This window comes from Camelus bactrianus, chromosome 4 (genome assembly GCF_048773025.1).
Source record: "Camelus bactrianus isolate YW-2024 breed Bactrian camel chromosome 4, ASM4877302v1, whole genome shotgun sequence".
Taxonomy (NCBI): domain Eukaryota; kingdom Metazoa; phylum Chordata; class Mammalia; order Artiodactyla; family Camelidae; genus Camelus; species Camelus bactrianus.
The window spans coordinates 58,366,561-58,381,340 of NC_133542.1; the positions used below are offsets into that span (position 1 = coordinate 58,366,561).

General features: G+C 44.4%; 1 protein-coding gene across 13 annotated transcripts in view; it reads right to left on the bottom strand.

The window, feature by feature from the left end:
• SUSD1 (sushi domain containing 1) overlaps positions 1 to 14,780 on the bottom strand; it is a 142,351-nt gene that overhangs the window by 21,580 nt on the left and 105,991 nt on the right. For 2 of the 13 annotated variants that reach the window (XM_074362004.1, XM_074361996.1), the window contains one exon: positions 2,145 to 14,481. The exons of 7 other annotated variants lie outside the window; for them this stretch is intronic. In XM_074362004.1, coding sequence (XP_074218105.1) covers positions 14,404 to 14,481 — 78 coding nt within the window. In that variant the 3' untranslated portion in view covers positions 2,145 to 14,403. Of the gene's footprint in view, positions 1 to 2,144; positions 14,601 to 14,780 lie in introns of those variants that run through there. 4 more of the 13 variants (XR_012506512.1, XM_074361995.1, XM_074362002.1 and 1 more) reach the window with 3 other exon arrangements.

A 14,780-nucleotide genomic window follows, 5' to 3' on the forward strand; every position in this document is an offset into this window, starting at 1 on the left:
CCCTTGGGCAATTTATTGAGAAATCACACCTGCGTCCTTGCAGTGTGTACCTTCCAGGGACACTGTTCAGCTGTTTCAAAGCCACGTGCTTTCTGGATCCAGTATATTGCCCTCAGATGTGGCTGAGGAGGGGCATGTGCCCTCTGGAGTGGAATCAGGGCCTAGGGAAGCAGGTGGCCTAATTCCCGATTCCAGTCGTGGGAAAGGCCTCTCCTCCCTTTGCAAAAGGGCTCTGTTTCTGTGAAGCAAAGCCAGTGTATGTGGTGAGCTGAAGCCCAGTCCTCCGCAGAGTCTGCCTTTAGGTCGTCTGTCTTAGTCTTTGATGGTTTTAAGAAATCCTCGTCCCTCCCCAGTTTCAGCAAGGTGTCCCTGGGGGATTCAGGCAGGCGTTCTAATCTGACTGCAGGGGGGCCCAGTGTGGACCAGACACGGTCATATGACAATTTGCGCAATCACGAGGAGAAAAATTCCCCAGTATGTATATCGTCATGGAACAGGGTCCCTGGGCTACGTACGGTCACCTGTGGGGGACAGCTGTGGAAGTCCACACCGACTCCAACGCTGCGGTTGTCCAAAATATTGTTGGAATCCTTTGAAGATTGTCATCAGAGCCTGCAGCACATTTTTGGTTTTTTTATAATATTCTGAGTCCCCAAGTGAAATCCTTTTCAGATTGTATTCGATTTGGCGAAATAGGTAAAAGCCATTTGCCACATGTTCTAGTTTAGAAAAGAAACGTCCAACTGGCTAGGTTTTAATGATGTGTATTTTATATGCATATATGATGGTTTCACCTTTTGTAGAGAAACAGAGACAGAGAAAGCTGTGAGGGAATAAAATGACTTGGTGTTCGACTGTAGCTCATAAACACACTCTGAAGGCGGTTCCCAAAGGCGGTTTCTAAAGACTTTAAAAAACACTAACAGCGTCACTGGAATACGTGTTTGTTTAGTCTTTCACAGTAACCACTTAGAAGGAGAAGAATTATTTAGATAACTGTCTATTATGTTTGGGGGAAAGAAAGTCTCAGTAGAGTCACAATTTGCTCAGCAGGTGTTCTCATCTTTCTAAATGTTATTTTCAAAGGCTTAATAAGCAAGTCTTCTCCTTCTGTATCTACGTCCCTGCACCCCTCCACCACCCAGCCAATCCAACCCATCATCGACGCCTTCATTTTCACCTTGGTAATGCCTGCCCTACGTTAGGATGCCCCTCTGTTGTGATCTTAATGTCTCTTAAGAAATTTTCTGCCTTTGTTTATGTCCTATAGCACCTCCCTTCTTCCATTACTGAAATTTCCCTCCTAGTCTTCTCCGCCTGACAAAACCCTACTAATTAATCTTTCAAGGGCCAGCTCAGACCCCACCAGAGCAGCCTTCGCTGCCCCTTCCCACTTCTTTTTCCTGCACCCCCTCCCTCTGTCACTTTGCTTGTCACTCTGAACTGCTCTGTCATGGAGAAACTCTGTCACTGGAGGCCGGCGGTGTTGTGAAATGAAGTTTGGACTGATTTCTCAATCGCAAGGGGGAATGCAGGGGCAAATGAAAGCAAATGACATCAGTTCGTTTCAGTGGGGCAAGGGTCCAATCTGCTCGTAACGGATGCTAAACAAAAGTCAGACAGGGCTGGATTTTACACTTCCAGTCTCATTCCTTGGAAGGTGTACTGGTAAGCTTCCTGGCTACACTTCAGACAGAGGACACACAGCAAGTCCTTCTTTGGGTTTAAAAAACACGACTCAGACAGAGACGATCAGTTGGAAGCCATCAATTAGAGGAGTGTTAAGCAAGAGAAGAAAAAATGCTACCTGAGAATAGAAAGATTGAAGACACAGGCTGTGTGAGTTAGGATGGACATCACACCTAGCCTTTGGACAGTGGACATTTAGGTCAGAGGTCTAATGTCCACCTGGCTTCCTACCCCCATGTTCTCACGTTTTCATTTGTGGCCCCATTTTTGCTGGTGTGAGAAAAATTAAAATCCAGCTGTGACCTCCAGAAAAAAACATCAGCAGAACTTGTGAATTGTCTGACAGGTCTTGTTAGTGATGTGGAAGACTTTTATGTAGTAAGCCTATTAACTCTTTATTAACCATACTTATTGCAAACAAGTGTTGATGAAAATAATCAACAAGCAGTGAATAATAAGACTAGAAAAGAGTTTTATTTGAGCCAAACTGAGGACTAGCCCAGAAACCCGCTTCCCAGATGATTCTGAGAAACTGTTCCAGAGAAGCAGGATTTTCAGCACAGTTTTAAATCTTGTCAGAACAAAGAACATTAAACAAGTCAGGGTTACATTTCTTCAAGGTTTCAAACAAAATAACAAACAGCAGACCAGCATGTACACAGGGAGTCAGTATGGTCTTGGCACCTGGGAAGGGAGCCTTACCATCAAAGGAGGACCAGCATCAGCGTCTCAGGAAGAGGGACATTTAATCTTTATTTTTAATATGGACATTCTTTCCTTCTGGTCAATGTGCTCTTTTCTTTAATAATGAAAGCAGGTGTACAGTGTATGTTTGATAGGCCACAAACAGGTTGTTTTAGTTAGCATAAAATTCAAGTGAACTCATGTGTAAGCCAGAATGACTGCCCTGTATCTCCATGTGTGAACATCCTTTTTTATCACAAGTTTTCCCCAAATGGTTGGCCGCTCAATCCCCTAACAATCTATCATTCCTCACCCATTTGAAATTGCCACCAGGGCTTTATACTTAGCAGGGAGGACCACCAGTAAAGTTCTTCTCCTAAAGACAGACCGGCTCTACCGGTGGGCTCAACGGGGAGCCAGAGCAACGCCAAGCCAGCTGGAAGATGACAGTCAGCAAACTTGTAGTTAAAAAAAAAAAAATCTGTGGTGATTCAGCAAGCTTACTCCTGAAAATAATAACTTTTTAAAAACCCACATGCTTTGGTCTTGGAGTACATGGCCTAAGTATTAAGTTTGGAGAATTTCCAAAACACAGTGTAACTCAGACTAACTTAAGTGACGATTTCTTTCACTGGGTGTCAGATCCCATCCCTTTGTGCTATAGAGAGTTTAAAAAAAAGTGCTTTACTTTCACTGTAAGTATTCATTATAAATCTTACAAAAATAGATGGACGTGATTCTACTGACCTGTCACCACCCTCAGAATGGGGTTTGCAAGGCACTCCTTGAAACTAGATGTGAATTTACTGAGATCAGAGACTGTCAGAGCTTCTCAGTTGAAATGCTTGAAAGTTCAATAGAACTGGTCATCCTCTCCTTTGGACTTAAGTTTCAGGCTCTCCTCCCACTCAGAGAGTATTTGCTCAAAATAATTTCGTTTTCTTGTTGCTCCATTCAAGCCATTTCTTTTTCTCTCCGTTTACCAGCACGCAGCACGGTGGCTGACCATGCAAGCAGTTATGCAAAGCAGAAGACACAGAGCAAAAGAAAGGTACGTCAATTTGGAAACTTTATGAGAGTTTCCAAAAGTACAGGCTAGTGCGCAGCAGCAGAGCGGACGTAGCACATGCCGTTTGTTCTTGGGAAACTGAAGGGAGGTCCCAGGAATTAAGGGCAACGACCTGGATGACAAAGCTGACGAGAGCTAGGTGGGCAATAAAGGGCCAGCTGGCAACCTGCTTGCAGGCAGAGGCTGAGGGCGATGACCTGGCTGGTTAACCTTAGAAAGCTAAGTGTGCGATGCAGTCAATCAGACCACAATCCCAGGCCAAGTGTGAAAGAAACACTTTTATCCCAACATGCACAGGCAGCCTCCCGAGGCACACAGTCAACTCCCCAGCGCTGTGTGTCCCTCCAGGCCCCCTGCCCTCCAGAAATAGGTCTCTGCTTCTTCCATCTCATCCAGGGACAAGCCTTGGTCTTTCCATGCCTGGCTCTCAGGAAAACTTACGTGCTCTCCCAGACGCATCTCCGGTGTGGGTTCCAGCTCTTCATGAAGCTCCAAACCCCATCTGAGGGGTCTCTCTAGAGAAGCCTCCAGGGTCTGCAGCAGCAGCCGGCAGGGAGGAGGAGGGAAAGCCAGAGGAGTGGCCGCTGAGATGAGGGGCAGTGGAGGAAAGTGGCTGACACCAGAGGTGCGTTACAGCTGGAGACTAAGAGACACCGTCTTGCGAGGGCAATGTGGGAGCGGTCCTTTGGCCTTTGTGGAGTTCCTTCAGCCTCCGTCTAATGCAGCAAACTATCCAACATGCAACAAACTCAGCCTGACACCCAGACCTGTTAGCTATGTATTAATTTGCTACAAGAAATCCAGGAAGCAGAGTAAAGACAAACGCTGTATGATACCACTTGTATGTGAAATCCAAAAAATACAACAAACTGGTGAATATAACAAAAAAAAAAAAAAAAGTGGGCTCACAGATGTAGGGAACAAACTAGTGGCTACCAGCGAGGCGGGGTGCAATATAGAGGTTGGGGAGGGAGAGTTACAAACTGCTGGGTGTGAGATAGGCTACAAAGATGTATTGTACAACACAGGGGCTGTAGCCAATATTTTCTAATGACTGTAAATGGACTGTAACCTTTAAAATGGTATAAAAAAATTTTTTTTAATTATTTCACACAGAAAAAAAAAAGGAAATGAATGCAGATCACAGGCAGCCAAGTCAGACTCAGCTGTTTTGTGCCCTTGGCAGCAAGCTGGAGACAGGCTGGAGTCTTCAAGTCTGGCAGCCCTGTGCCCCTTCTCCCTTATAGGGTCACATGCAGTGTGGACATTTACATTCTCTAGCCAAGATCAAGACACTGTCTTCTTTGTCTGGTGCAGAAGTTACACAGCCCAGCCGCTGCCCCCTCCTAGGTTCTGTGATAACAATTCCCCTCTCCTGGGCACTGCCCCTTCTTTGGCCAGAAGGCAGCATGGTGGACAGCCTCACAGCTGTCCCTGGCCATCCCAGCATAGCAAGGACCACGCAAACCATCAGTGTCAGCGTCACCTGGTGTTCGTCTCCGTGAGATCTCAATAAACAGTGATTATCCAAAGACAACCCAAGTTCCTCCTGGCTCTTGGAGCTGAGCCCTCTTTCAGGTTCTAAGATCCACTGTTCACTGGGAGGCACCTTGGACAGAGGGAATCATGGCTTGTGGCCAAGAGTTGTAATCTCCAGCTCAGCCATTCTTGGCTGCACACAGCTACTGCCAAGTCCTTGGTTACAGAGGGTCTTGGGGCTGGGGAAGACCTATGTGCTCTCCAGAGCTGGTCCCTGGAGCTCTCACCACCATTTGGAAACGCTGAATCTGGTCAAGGTTGCCTTATCCTGTCCAGCCCACCAAGACTCAGGACAGCCACTTCCAGGGACCACAGGATCGAGCCCTTCAGGCCACACACTAGGCTCTCTCGAGTTTGGCAGAGATAGACTTTTGCAGGCCAAGCTCACAATTTCTGAATCCTGCTAAGCCAAAGGCTAAGAGATGGGACGCATGCCCGTGGACCCAGAGAAATGGTGACGTTTCTCTGCCCCAAATCTCTGTGCCTCGCTCAAGTGAGTACAACCAGTCCAGGGTGGGAAAGCAGTCTTACAGATCCAGTTACCTTCTTGAAACCTGTGGGCCATGGGCTACGTCCAACCTTGGCAGCCTTGGCACCTCTCCTTAGAGAAAACAGAAGCAGTCCTAGGCTTTTGCTGTAAAATCAAGGAGCCATGTCCGAAGAATCCAGGAAATCCTGTGGTAGGGTTTAAAGTTTCTAATTGATTTTTTTCTTAGTAACTTATGGTAGGCAAAATTCTAAGATAGCCCTCATCATCCCCTGCCACTTGTGTCCAAAGCCTGTATAATGTTTTCCTTTTGAGTATGACTTACTTTTAACCAATAGAATATGGCAAAGATGAAGGGCTTTTGCAAATGTAATTAAGGTTCCAAATTAGTTGATTTTTTGGTTAGTTAAAGGGAGATTATCCAAGGTGGGCCTGACTTAGTCAGACAAAGGCCCTTTTTTAAAAGAGGGGCTGGGCCCTCCCTGCATTGAGAGATTCTCCTTGCTAACTTGACAAGTTAGGCAGCCTGTTCAGGAAGCCCCCGTGGCCAACAACTACAGATGGCCTCTAGGAACAATGGCTGGCATCTAGGACCTGAGGACAGCTTCCAGCTGACAGCCAGCAAAAAGTTGGGGACTTCGGCCATACAACTGCAAGAAAATGAATTCTGCCAACAATATGAATGAGCATGGAAGAGGGGTCTTCCCCAGTCAAGCCTCCAGATGAAGATGCAACTGAGCCAATACCTTGACTGCAGACTTGTGACGTCCTGAGCAGAGAATCCAACTGCACTAAACCTGGAATCCTGAGACCCACAGAAACTGGGGGATAATAAACGTGTACTGTTTGAAACCATTAGGTTTGAGGTACTTTGTTACACAGCAATAAAAAATAAAACAGCATATTTAGCCTTTGCTATAATCTTCTCACAAATATTCCACCTTCCTGTTTCTAGTTGTGCCCCAAAATCACATTACCAAAGATTCACACAAAAAGTTTTTAAGAAATCTGAATCAGCACACTGTGCAACAAGGAAGAAGATATTCAACAATCAGAAATTTCAGAGAATTTTCAGAAGGTCAAAAATATAACACGTTAACAGCTGACAACATAATTCTTAAGGAGGAAACTATTCTTGTTTAAAAAATTACTTTGGTAAATATTTGGGTAAGGGTGGATGCTTAGGTCATAGATTAGCCAAAAAAAAAGCTAAATTATTCAGCATTTCAGGGATTTGATAATGAAGATGGGAAGGATGAGAACTTTGAAGAAGGATAAACAATACCCACTTTTAACTATTTGTATATCTGAAATATAATGTTCTCTGTTGTAGGCAGAGTAATGGCCACCAAAGATGTCCACATACTAACCCCAAAGTGTGTGAATATGTCAGCTTCCACGGCAAAAGCAGCTTTGTGGATGTGATTAAGTTAAGGATCCTGAGATGGGAGATTAGCCTGTGTTTTCCAAGGAGGCCCAAAGTACTCACAAGGATCCTATTAACTGAAGTGGTGGGGGGGGGGCAGGGAGGACAGAAGAGTCAGAGTCAGAGAGAAATGTGAAGATGCCGCACTGCTGGCTTTGAAGATGGAAGAAATACCACAGGCAAAGAATATAGGCAGCCTCTCAAATCTGGAAAAGGCAAAGAAATGGATTCCCCTGAGAGCCTCGAGAAGGAACACAGCTCAGCCAATACCCTGACCGTAGCCCAGTGAGGCTCAGGACAGACTTCTGACTTCCAGGACTGTAAAACAGTAAATCTGTGTGGTTGAAGCCACCAAGTTTGTGGCTATTTGTTACAGCATCAATAGGAAACGAATACACTCTCCATTCACATTATCTAAATGCGCCAAGTCCTTAACGAGGCTCTGGGTGGGAATTATGGAAAGGAGCGGAGTTCCACAGGCAGGTCAGTGCGGGTGGAACAGGGACTCCATGTGGGAAGGTGAGATGATCTATTGCCTAAACCAATCCATAGGAAGCAGAAACTAGGCCCTAGAGTTGATCATGGGAGTGTAATGCACCCACCTCTACCATCTCATGGAACTTTCAGAAATCTCAAAAGACAGCAGTGAATGCTCCCACAGGTTTGGAATAGAGAATTAAACCAATCTTATCCAAATCTTAGGTGTCTTGGATTTACATTGAGAAGGAAGCCAAGCAGTACCCATCAGCTTTTGATTTGACATGTGCAACAGGATATTAAATGGAACACTTTCTCTTTCTTATAAAATTTTATTTTTTTTTGTCTTTGAATAGTGATATGCTTACATGTTTAAAATCAAAACAAAATAAGAAGATAAACACTTAACAGACTCTCCTTGCTCCATTCGTAACCATTTTCATTAATTCATCACTATTATTCCAGTGTTTCTTTATGGAAAATTGAATATTCTCATTCCCCACTCTTTCTTACATAAAAGACAGCAGACTATACACACTATACCCCACCTTGTTTTTCTCATTAAAACAATACAGCTCAAAGACCTCTCCATATCTGTGCACAGAGTCCTTCCTCATTCCTTTTTTACAACTCAGCCTATCCCACTGTGTGCAAAGAAGTATCAGAGTTCATTTAACCAGCTTCCTCCTGAGAGGCACTGGGGTTGTTGCTAAGCCTTTGCTATTATAAACAAAGTCACAATGAACAACCCCGTCATGTGTCATTTTGAACACGTACCGGCGAACCCGTAAGGCAGCTCCCAGAAGCGGGAGTGCTGGGTTAAGGGACAAAGGCAATGTAAATATCACCAGATTTCCCGCCACAAAGGTCGCACGGTTCTGTGCTCTCACTAACAACGTGTGACTGCCTGCTCCTCCACAGCCTCCAAAGACAGTGTGTTGTTAAGTCTCTGGATTTCCCCCAACTTGATAGGTGACAAATGACCTCTCAGTAATTTGCTTTTTTCTTAAAAGTCAAGTCAAGCATATTTTCTTGTGTTTCAGAGCCACTTGCATTTCTTTTTCTGTGAACTATATTTTCTCATCCTTTGGCTCCAAATTGAACACTTTCTGTTTTGACCAAAGTTCCAAAAAGCTGAAAATAATAGGTTGCAAGTACTCCCATATTCTAAAATAAGGATTTCCAAATGGCCTTGTGACCCTTAGCCCAATACCCAAGAAACTGGTTTAAAATTGAAAAAGTCAAAAGAAAGTAGTCCTTTGGGAAAGCTGATGGCAAGCTGTTTATTTTACATCCCCCACCATGATGGTAGGGGGTAAAGGGACATTCCTCAGTCCGTGCCTGGAAAGAGGAGCTTCAAGGGGACCTCCACTCCCTTGAATTCGTGTCCCCTAAAGCTTCAGAGGACACAGTGGCCTGGTATCTGATTTCAAGGATAAGAAACCCGAAGGTCAAGAAGCTGAGGCTGTCAGGCCAGCAGCTTGATAAAAAAGTGGAAACCACATTGGAAAGTACTGGAAGCTACACTTCCACCATGGAGGACACAGGGTCTAACGGGTAAGGAAACTAAAGTCTGTGGCTGGAGCTCTCTGTGATGGTGGGGCAGTCCCTCATTTGGCATGGCAAAGATCTGAGAGTTTCCCTGGGTCAAGGAGATACCCAGAAAAGTAACTGAGTTGGAGGAGCCATCGTGATGTGACTTCTCCCCAAAAGGCAGCTCGCCCGAGCAAGGGGACGCTGACAGTGCCAGCAGTAAGTGGGCGTGGGGTGCACTCTCAGAGGCAGGAGCTGAAATACTGACTCGGGGGTTCTGGATGACAAGGCATAAAGTATCTGGCCATACCCAACAAAAAATAAGCATGAATTAACTTGTAAGTTGAGTATTATAACACTCTAGAGAGGGACACACACAAAAGCGAGAGGGAAACACACATTACATTCTGCGAGAGGAGCCCTTATTCCTCATTCCCAAGGAAAAAGTATGAAGATTTGGGGTGGGGGGCAGGGAACATGACCAAATAATTCTTTAGTTTATGTGTCATAAACATGTATACATGAATAAATATATCATAAAACCTGAGAATACTCAGAATTAACAGAAAAAGAGTAGTAACTGACTTTTACTTGATATTAAAAAAAAAAAAACTATCGTAAACTTACAGCAGGTGGTTCTGGCACAGAAATAGATCAACAGAGCAAAAGAGAAAGTTCAGACACAGACTGTAGTCTGTGATTCAGTATACTACTCAAACCTCTACGGGGGAAAATTCCAGTTAAGGGCTATCAACAGAACTGGCTAAACCATTTAGTAACAATAAAAAGACACCCCCACCTCGCTCCTTATACTAAAGTAAATTTCAGATGGATTAAAGCTTTAAATGTTGGGTTTTTTTAACTGCTGAATTATAGTTATTACCTTGAGACTGGAAGGTCCTTCTCAGCATAGCACCAAAGGCAAAATACGTAAGGAAAAAGACTGATACATTTGACTACACAAATTGAAAGCTTCTGTGTGGCGATGTATGGCACAAAGTCAAAACGGAAATGACAAAGCAGGAACTTTGTTTACAAAATATGTGACAGCTAAGAATGAAAATGACTATAATACAAAGAGCTTTTTCGAACCAATATAAGGCAAGCCAAGTACTGAGGGGAAAAAAAGGCAGTTCACCGAAACAAAACCACACGTGACCAATCAACGTGCAAAATAGTTAGAGAAATGCAAACAGAACACTGAAAGGTCACTTTTCACCGACCAGATTAATCAAGATTAGAGATATCCATGAGACCCAGCAGTGCTGAGGCTTCCTGCCAACGAGAGTGTAAGCTGGTATGAACATTCTATGACATTCCTCTGACAACATGGAGTAAACCTCAAATGTATATAGTTTTCACTCCAGTAACTTCAAATCTAGGAATTTAGTCTAAGTGATACTTGCTTACAATTATACAGACATGTATAAAAGCAGTAAACATCTGGAAACACTCTAAATGCACAACGCACAGTAGAGTGTTGGGGAAATAAATTGTGGTATAAACTTCCAATGCTGTCCCTACTGATGTGAAAAATGTGTCCAAGATGTGTTGATAAATGAAAGCAGCATATTACAGACTACATGCCTAGTCTGACCCCGTTTTGGTAACCCTGAGATGTGCCCAAAAAATACGGATATGGAAACACAACACACACACATCACCAACATGGCTAGTTCATACTCTTTCTCTCTCTGAAACAAGGGGCATACCCTATTTTTTTTTTAATCAATTTGCCTCGCTGCATCACCTGCCCACAAATGGGCACAGAAAAAGCCACACTCTCTCTCCTCTCCAAGATCAGGCACCTGAGTTTACCCAACAACAGCTGGGATAGGCAAAAGGTCCTTAAAACACTGTTTGATTGACTACTACCACTGGCTTTCTCTTCAGTGAATGGATTGGGGAAAAAAAGGTGTAGAAAATCAGAGTATGAGATTAGCAATAAAAAGGGAGCATTGAGAATCCTTGTTTACTTCCTTTAAAATCAACTTAAATATTAACTTTATGCCCAGCTACTGTGGAATTTCAAGATAACCACTTCTGCTCTGGTCTCACTCTTAAGGCCCAGTTGCAATTTTAGGTCCTGAGTCATGGATGGACTATTACCTACTTCCCCTAGTCAATCTCCATCTCTTTGGTTGGTTGTGGTTCCTTCTAGAGGTGATAGAGGGAGGCACCTACAGTGAAAAGACAAGCATAAAAGGACACGGTGATGTAATAGTAAAGGCAATGCTTTAATACAGACACCGTTATATATGTATTTATGTATGTTTGAAAGTGTAAAGGCCTGACTCTCCCAAGAACCAGAAGGGTCCTGTCAAAGCCCAGGAATGAGAACTAGGCTTGCAGGCACCATACTCGGCCCCAGAGCCGTCTCTCTCCATCCTAAGATGGGGAAGCGATAACCCCTAACCTTCCCACCACAGAGAACCGCTGTGCGGATGGAACAAAAGAACGGGTATACACAAAAACTATGGTGGACATAAATAAAAACTAGAGGGCACCTGCACCCCAATGTTCACAGCAGCACTATTTACAATAGCCAAAACATGGAAACAGCCTAAATGTCCATCAACAGGTGACTGGATAAAGAAGATGTGGTATATTTATACAATGGAATACTACTCAGCCATAAAAGCCGACAACATAACGCCATTTGCAGCAACATGGATGCTCCTGGAAAATGTCATTCTAAGTGAAGTAAGCCAGAAAGAGAAAGAAAAATACCATATGAGATCGCTCATATGTGGAATCTAAAAAACAAAAACAAAAACAAAAACAAACAAACAAACAAAAACAAAGTGTAAATACAGGACAGAAATAGACTCATAGACAGAGAATACAGACTTGTGGTTGCCAGGGGGGTGGAGGGTGGGAAGGGATAGACTGGGATTTCAAAATTGTAGAATAGATAAACAAGATTACACTGCATAGCACAGGGAAATATACACAAAATGTTATGATAACTCACAGAGAAAAAATGTGACAATGAGTGTGTATATGTCCATGAATGACTGAAAAATTGTGCTGAACACTGGAATTTGACACAACATTGCAAAATGATTATAAATCAATAAAAAATGTTAAAAAAAAAAAAACACCAAACTAGAGGGGCCAAGCAATCTGCCCCATATCTGGGCAACCCCCCGATTTTGAGTCCTAGTAGTAGACTGGATCATAGTGCTCGCCTCCCCAAGACGGTTAAGGAAAAGCTCCTTCCCCCATCCCCACCTGGGGATCCAGCTTCACTCAGTGGCACTCACAACCCAACTCCAAGCGCTACCCGATCAATCCTCGGACAGAAGGACCCTGCATGATCCTAGGAAGATTCACTATCGGTCTCCTCAGACGCTCTCTCCGCCTTTACCAGGAATCCACTTGGGAGAAAAAAGAGCTTTTTGTAGTAAAAAGCTACCTGGCAAATTCAGAGACCTTAAAGCTGCCTTCATGTGTATGAGAAAACGGTCAGAGAAGAACTGCAGGAAAATGCTGCCTCCTTCTTGCAAATGCTCAGCATCTGCTTCGGTTAAGTATTAACACCGAGCAACTCTGTGTTAACAATTTGGAACATTCAGAGGGAGGGACAAAGTCTATGTTTTGGCGATTCTCATTTCTTTCATGAACTGCTTGTACATTTCTGCACTGTCCCCAGAAGTACATTTTACTTAATATTTAGTCACTTATTTTAACCAGAGACTTGTTGATACCAAGCAAGTGGGATTTCTTCCTTTCAAGGACAATTATGCCAAGTTTCCATGCGGACAATTGCAGCTTCTTTGGCAGCTAATGCTAGAACTAGAAATTAGCGGGACTACAGAAGCATGGTGTTACGGAGCCAGTTAAAAAATAATGAAGAAGAGAGGCTTAGCTTCTCTCTTTGGATGAAGGAGGCTTTGTTAGGAAAATTCTTCCTCATCAGAGACCCTACCCAATATTAACTACAATCATTTGTAATGATTTCAAAGTTAATTCAAGAGCTGTGAAAACAGTATGAGTTCAACTGTTGCACATAAAAATTAAAAGTAGGAAGCTATCTGTACTAGCCTAGTGAGAGCTTTACTCTGTAATTCACCTGAGATGAGAGCAGGAAGGGTTCTACACTCTACACGTTGATGCTAAGTTGTGTCTGGGTGGTACCTCAGAGGACAAGGGACAATTACTCCTAATACTGCCTAACACTGGTGGAAGGGCAGGGCTGACAGTTAGCCTTGAATACTCTGACTCCTCCTTGCTGAGAGGTTATGCTTTGGGCCAGATCCCTGGCAGGGGGAGTAGCTTCATAGAGCTTCCACCTATTCCTACTGTTGCTCGTGTCTTCTCAGCTGCTCACAAGCCCAGGCTCCGATCTGTGCCTCACCGAAGCCCAAGCCCACCCATCATGCCAGTCCACCGCGTCAGAAAGACTGTCCCTTCTCCTCAGGATCACAAAGCTGCCCAATTCCAGGACTGCATTCTTACATGCTGCACCCTGAGTTGTGCAATCTAACTGTCCCCCCCTCTCCATCCCATGCTATCTGTTCTCTAGGCTTGGAGAGGGAGGGAGAAAGTGGAGGAGGACACCACTGTCACTCAGAGAAGCCACGAGCCACCATCCTTCTCCCTTCATTCCTTGCTGAGCCTTGGAGTTACACTGTTGGTTAGGGAGGACAGTTCAAGAACACTGATTCGGGCTTAAAAGTCAAATCTAATACACTCCAGCTGTAAATTCCGCACATTGCCAGTGCACTCGGGACTGCTTACACCCAAAGTGTCATGGTTCATGATAAAGCGGCATTCACAGTTACTGACGTTGTAGACAAAAAGGGATGATAATGTCACCCACATAGCTCCCCTCCCCTGTAAACACATGGACTCTGGCCATGGGCTTGATATTGTTTCAACCCATTGTTACCGCATGACCACCAAACCTAAAAGGAGGGATAGAGAGCATTTTTAGAAAACACTCAGTTAAAAAAAAAATTAACCAAGGCTGCTATAAACATTCATGTGGAAGAGAAGAGCTGTCTTAGATGAACAGAATATTTTTACTGGAATGAAGACTTACGGCTTTTGAATACATTTAAGACAAACGGGACTGGGTCAAAGCAATGCTGCCTAACAGACGCTGCGGGGAACTTGCCAGAGGGGCCCAGCTAGTATGCTTTCCAATTAACGTAATTGTAGGAAAGGGGCTTCTAAAGGGTCTGACACGTTGGCCCATGTCACTGATCTCTGTCCTTTCCAATGACCTCCTTCACAAAGTTACATTCTAGCCTACACTTAAGTCTATCTCATTAATTACTGTGAAAGAATGGATTCTGAATTAGTAAGAGAGACGCTATAAAGGAAGACGCAGAGACTCTCTTGCATTCCGTGTCTTGGGGGGCTGACTCTCAGGCATCACTCAGAGGGGAACATGGGCCCACCCATGGGACCTGCAGCCTGTGGGCAATGCTACTTTGTATATCAAGGATCTCAAGTTCAGAGACACAGAACCAGTTGTGAGCAGGGAAGACATCAGCTATTCCCAAGGGTCCTCCTTTGGGGGGATTCCAAATAGGCAGTCACTGTCTTGAGTCCAGTAAGGGGGCCAACCTGGGAATGGAGAAAGTTGCAGGCCCACACTCAGAGGCCTCGGTGAAAGCACCTGAGAAGCTGTCATAACATCTGCCCCAGCAGCAGCGCGTCCCCTTCACGTAGCACCCACCTGCAGTCTAGACATGGAGGAGGAAAAGAGGGTTCACTGACACATTGATTTTCCGTGGTGCACCTGTGTGCAGCTCATGCACGCTTACGGAACCAGCCACCACTGACCCTGCTTTTCCTGGAGCTGGAGGGCACCCCCCTCCCCCTGCTGAGGTGCAGTTACTCCTGCCTCTCCCCGGCTGAGTATC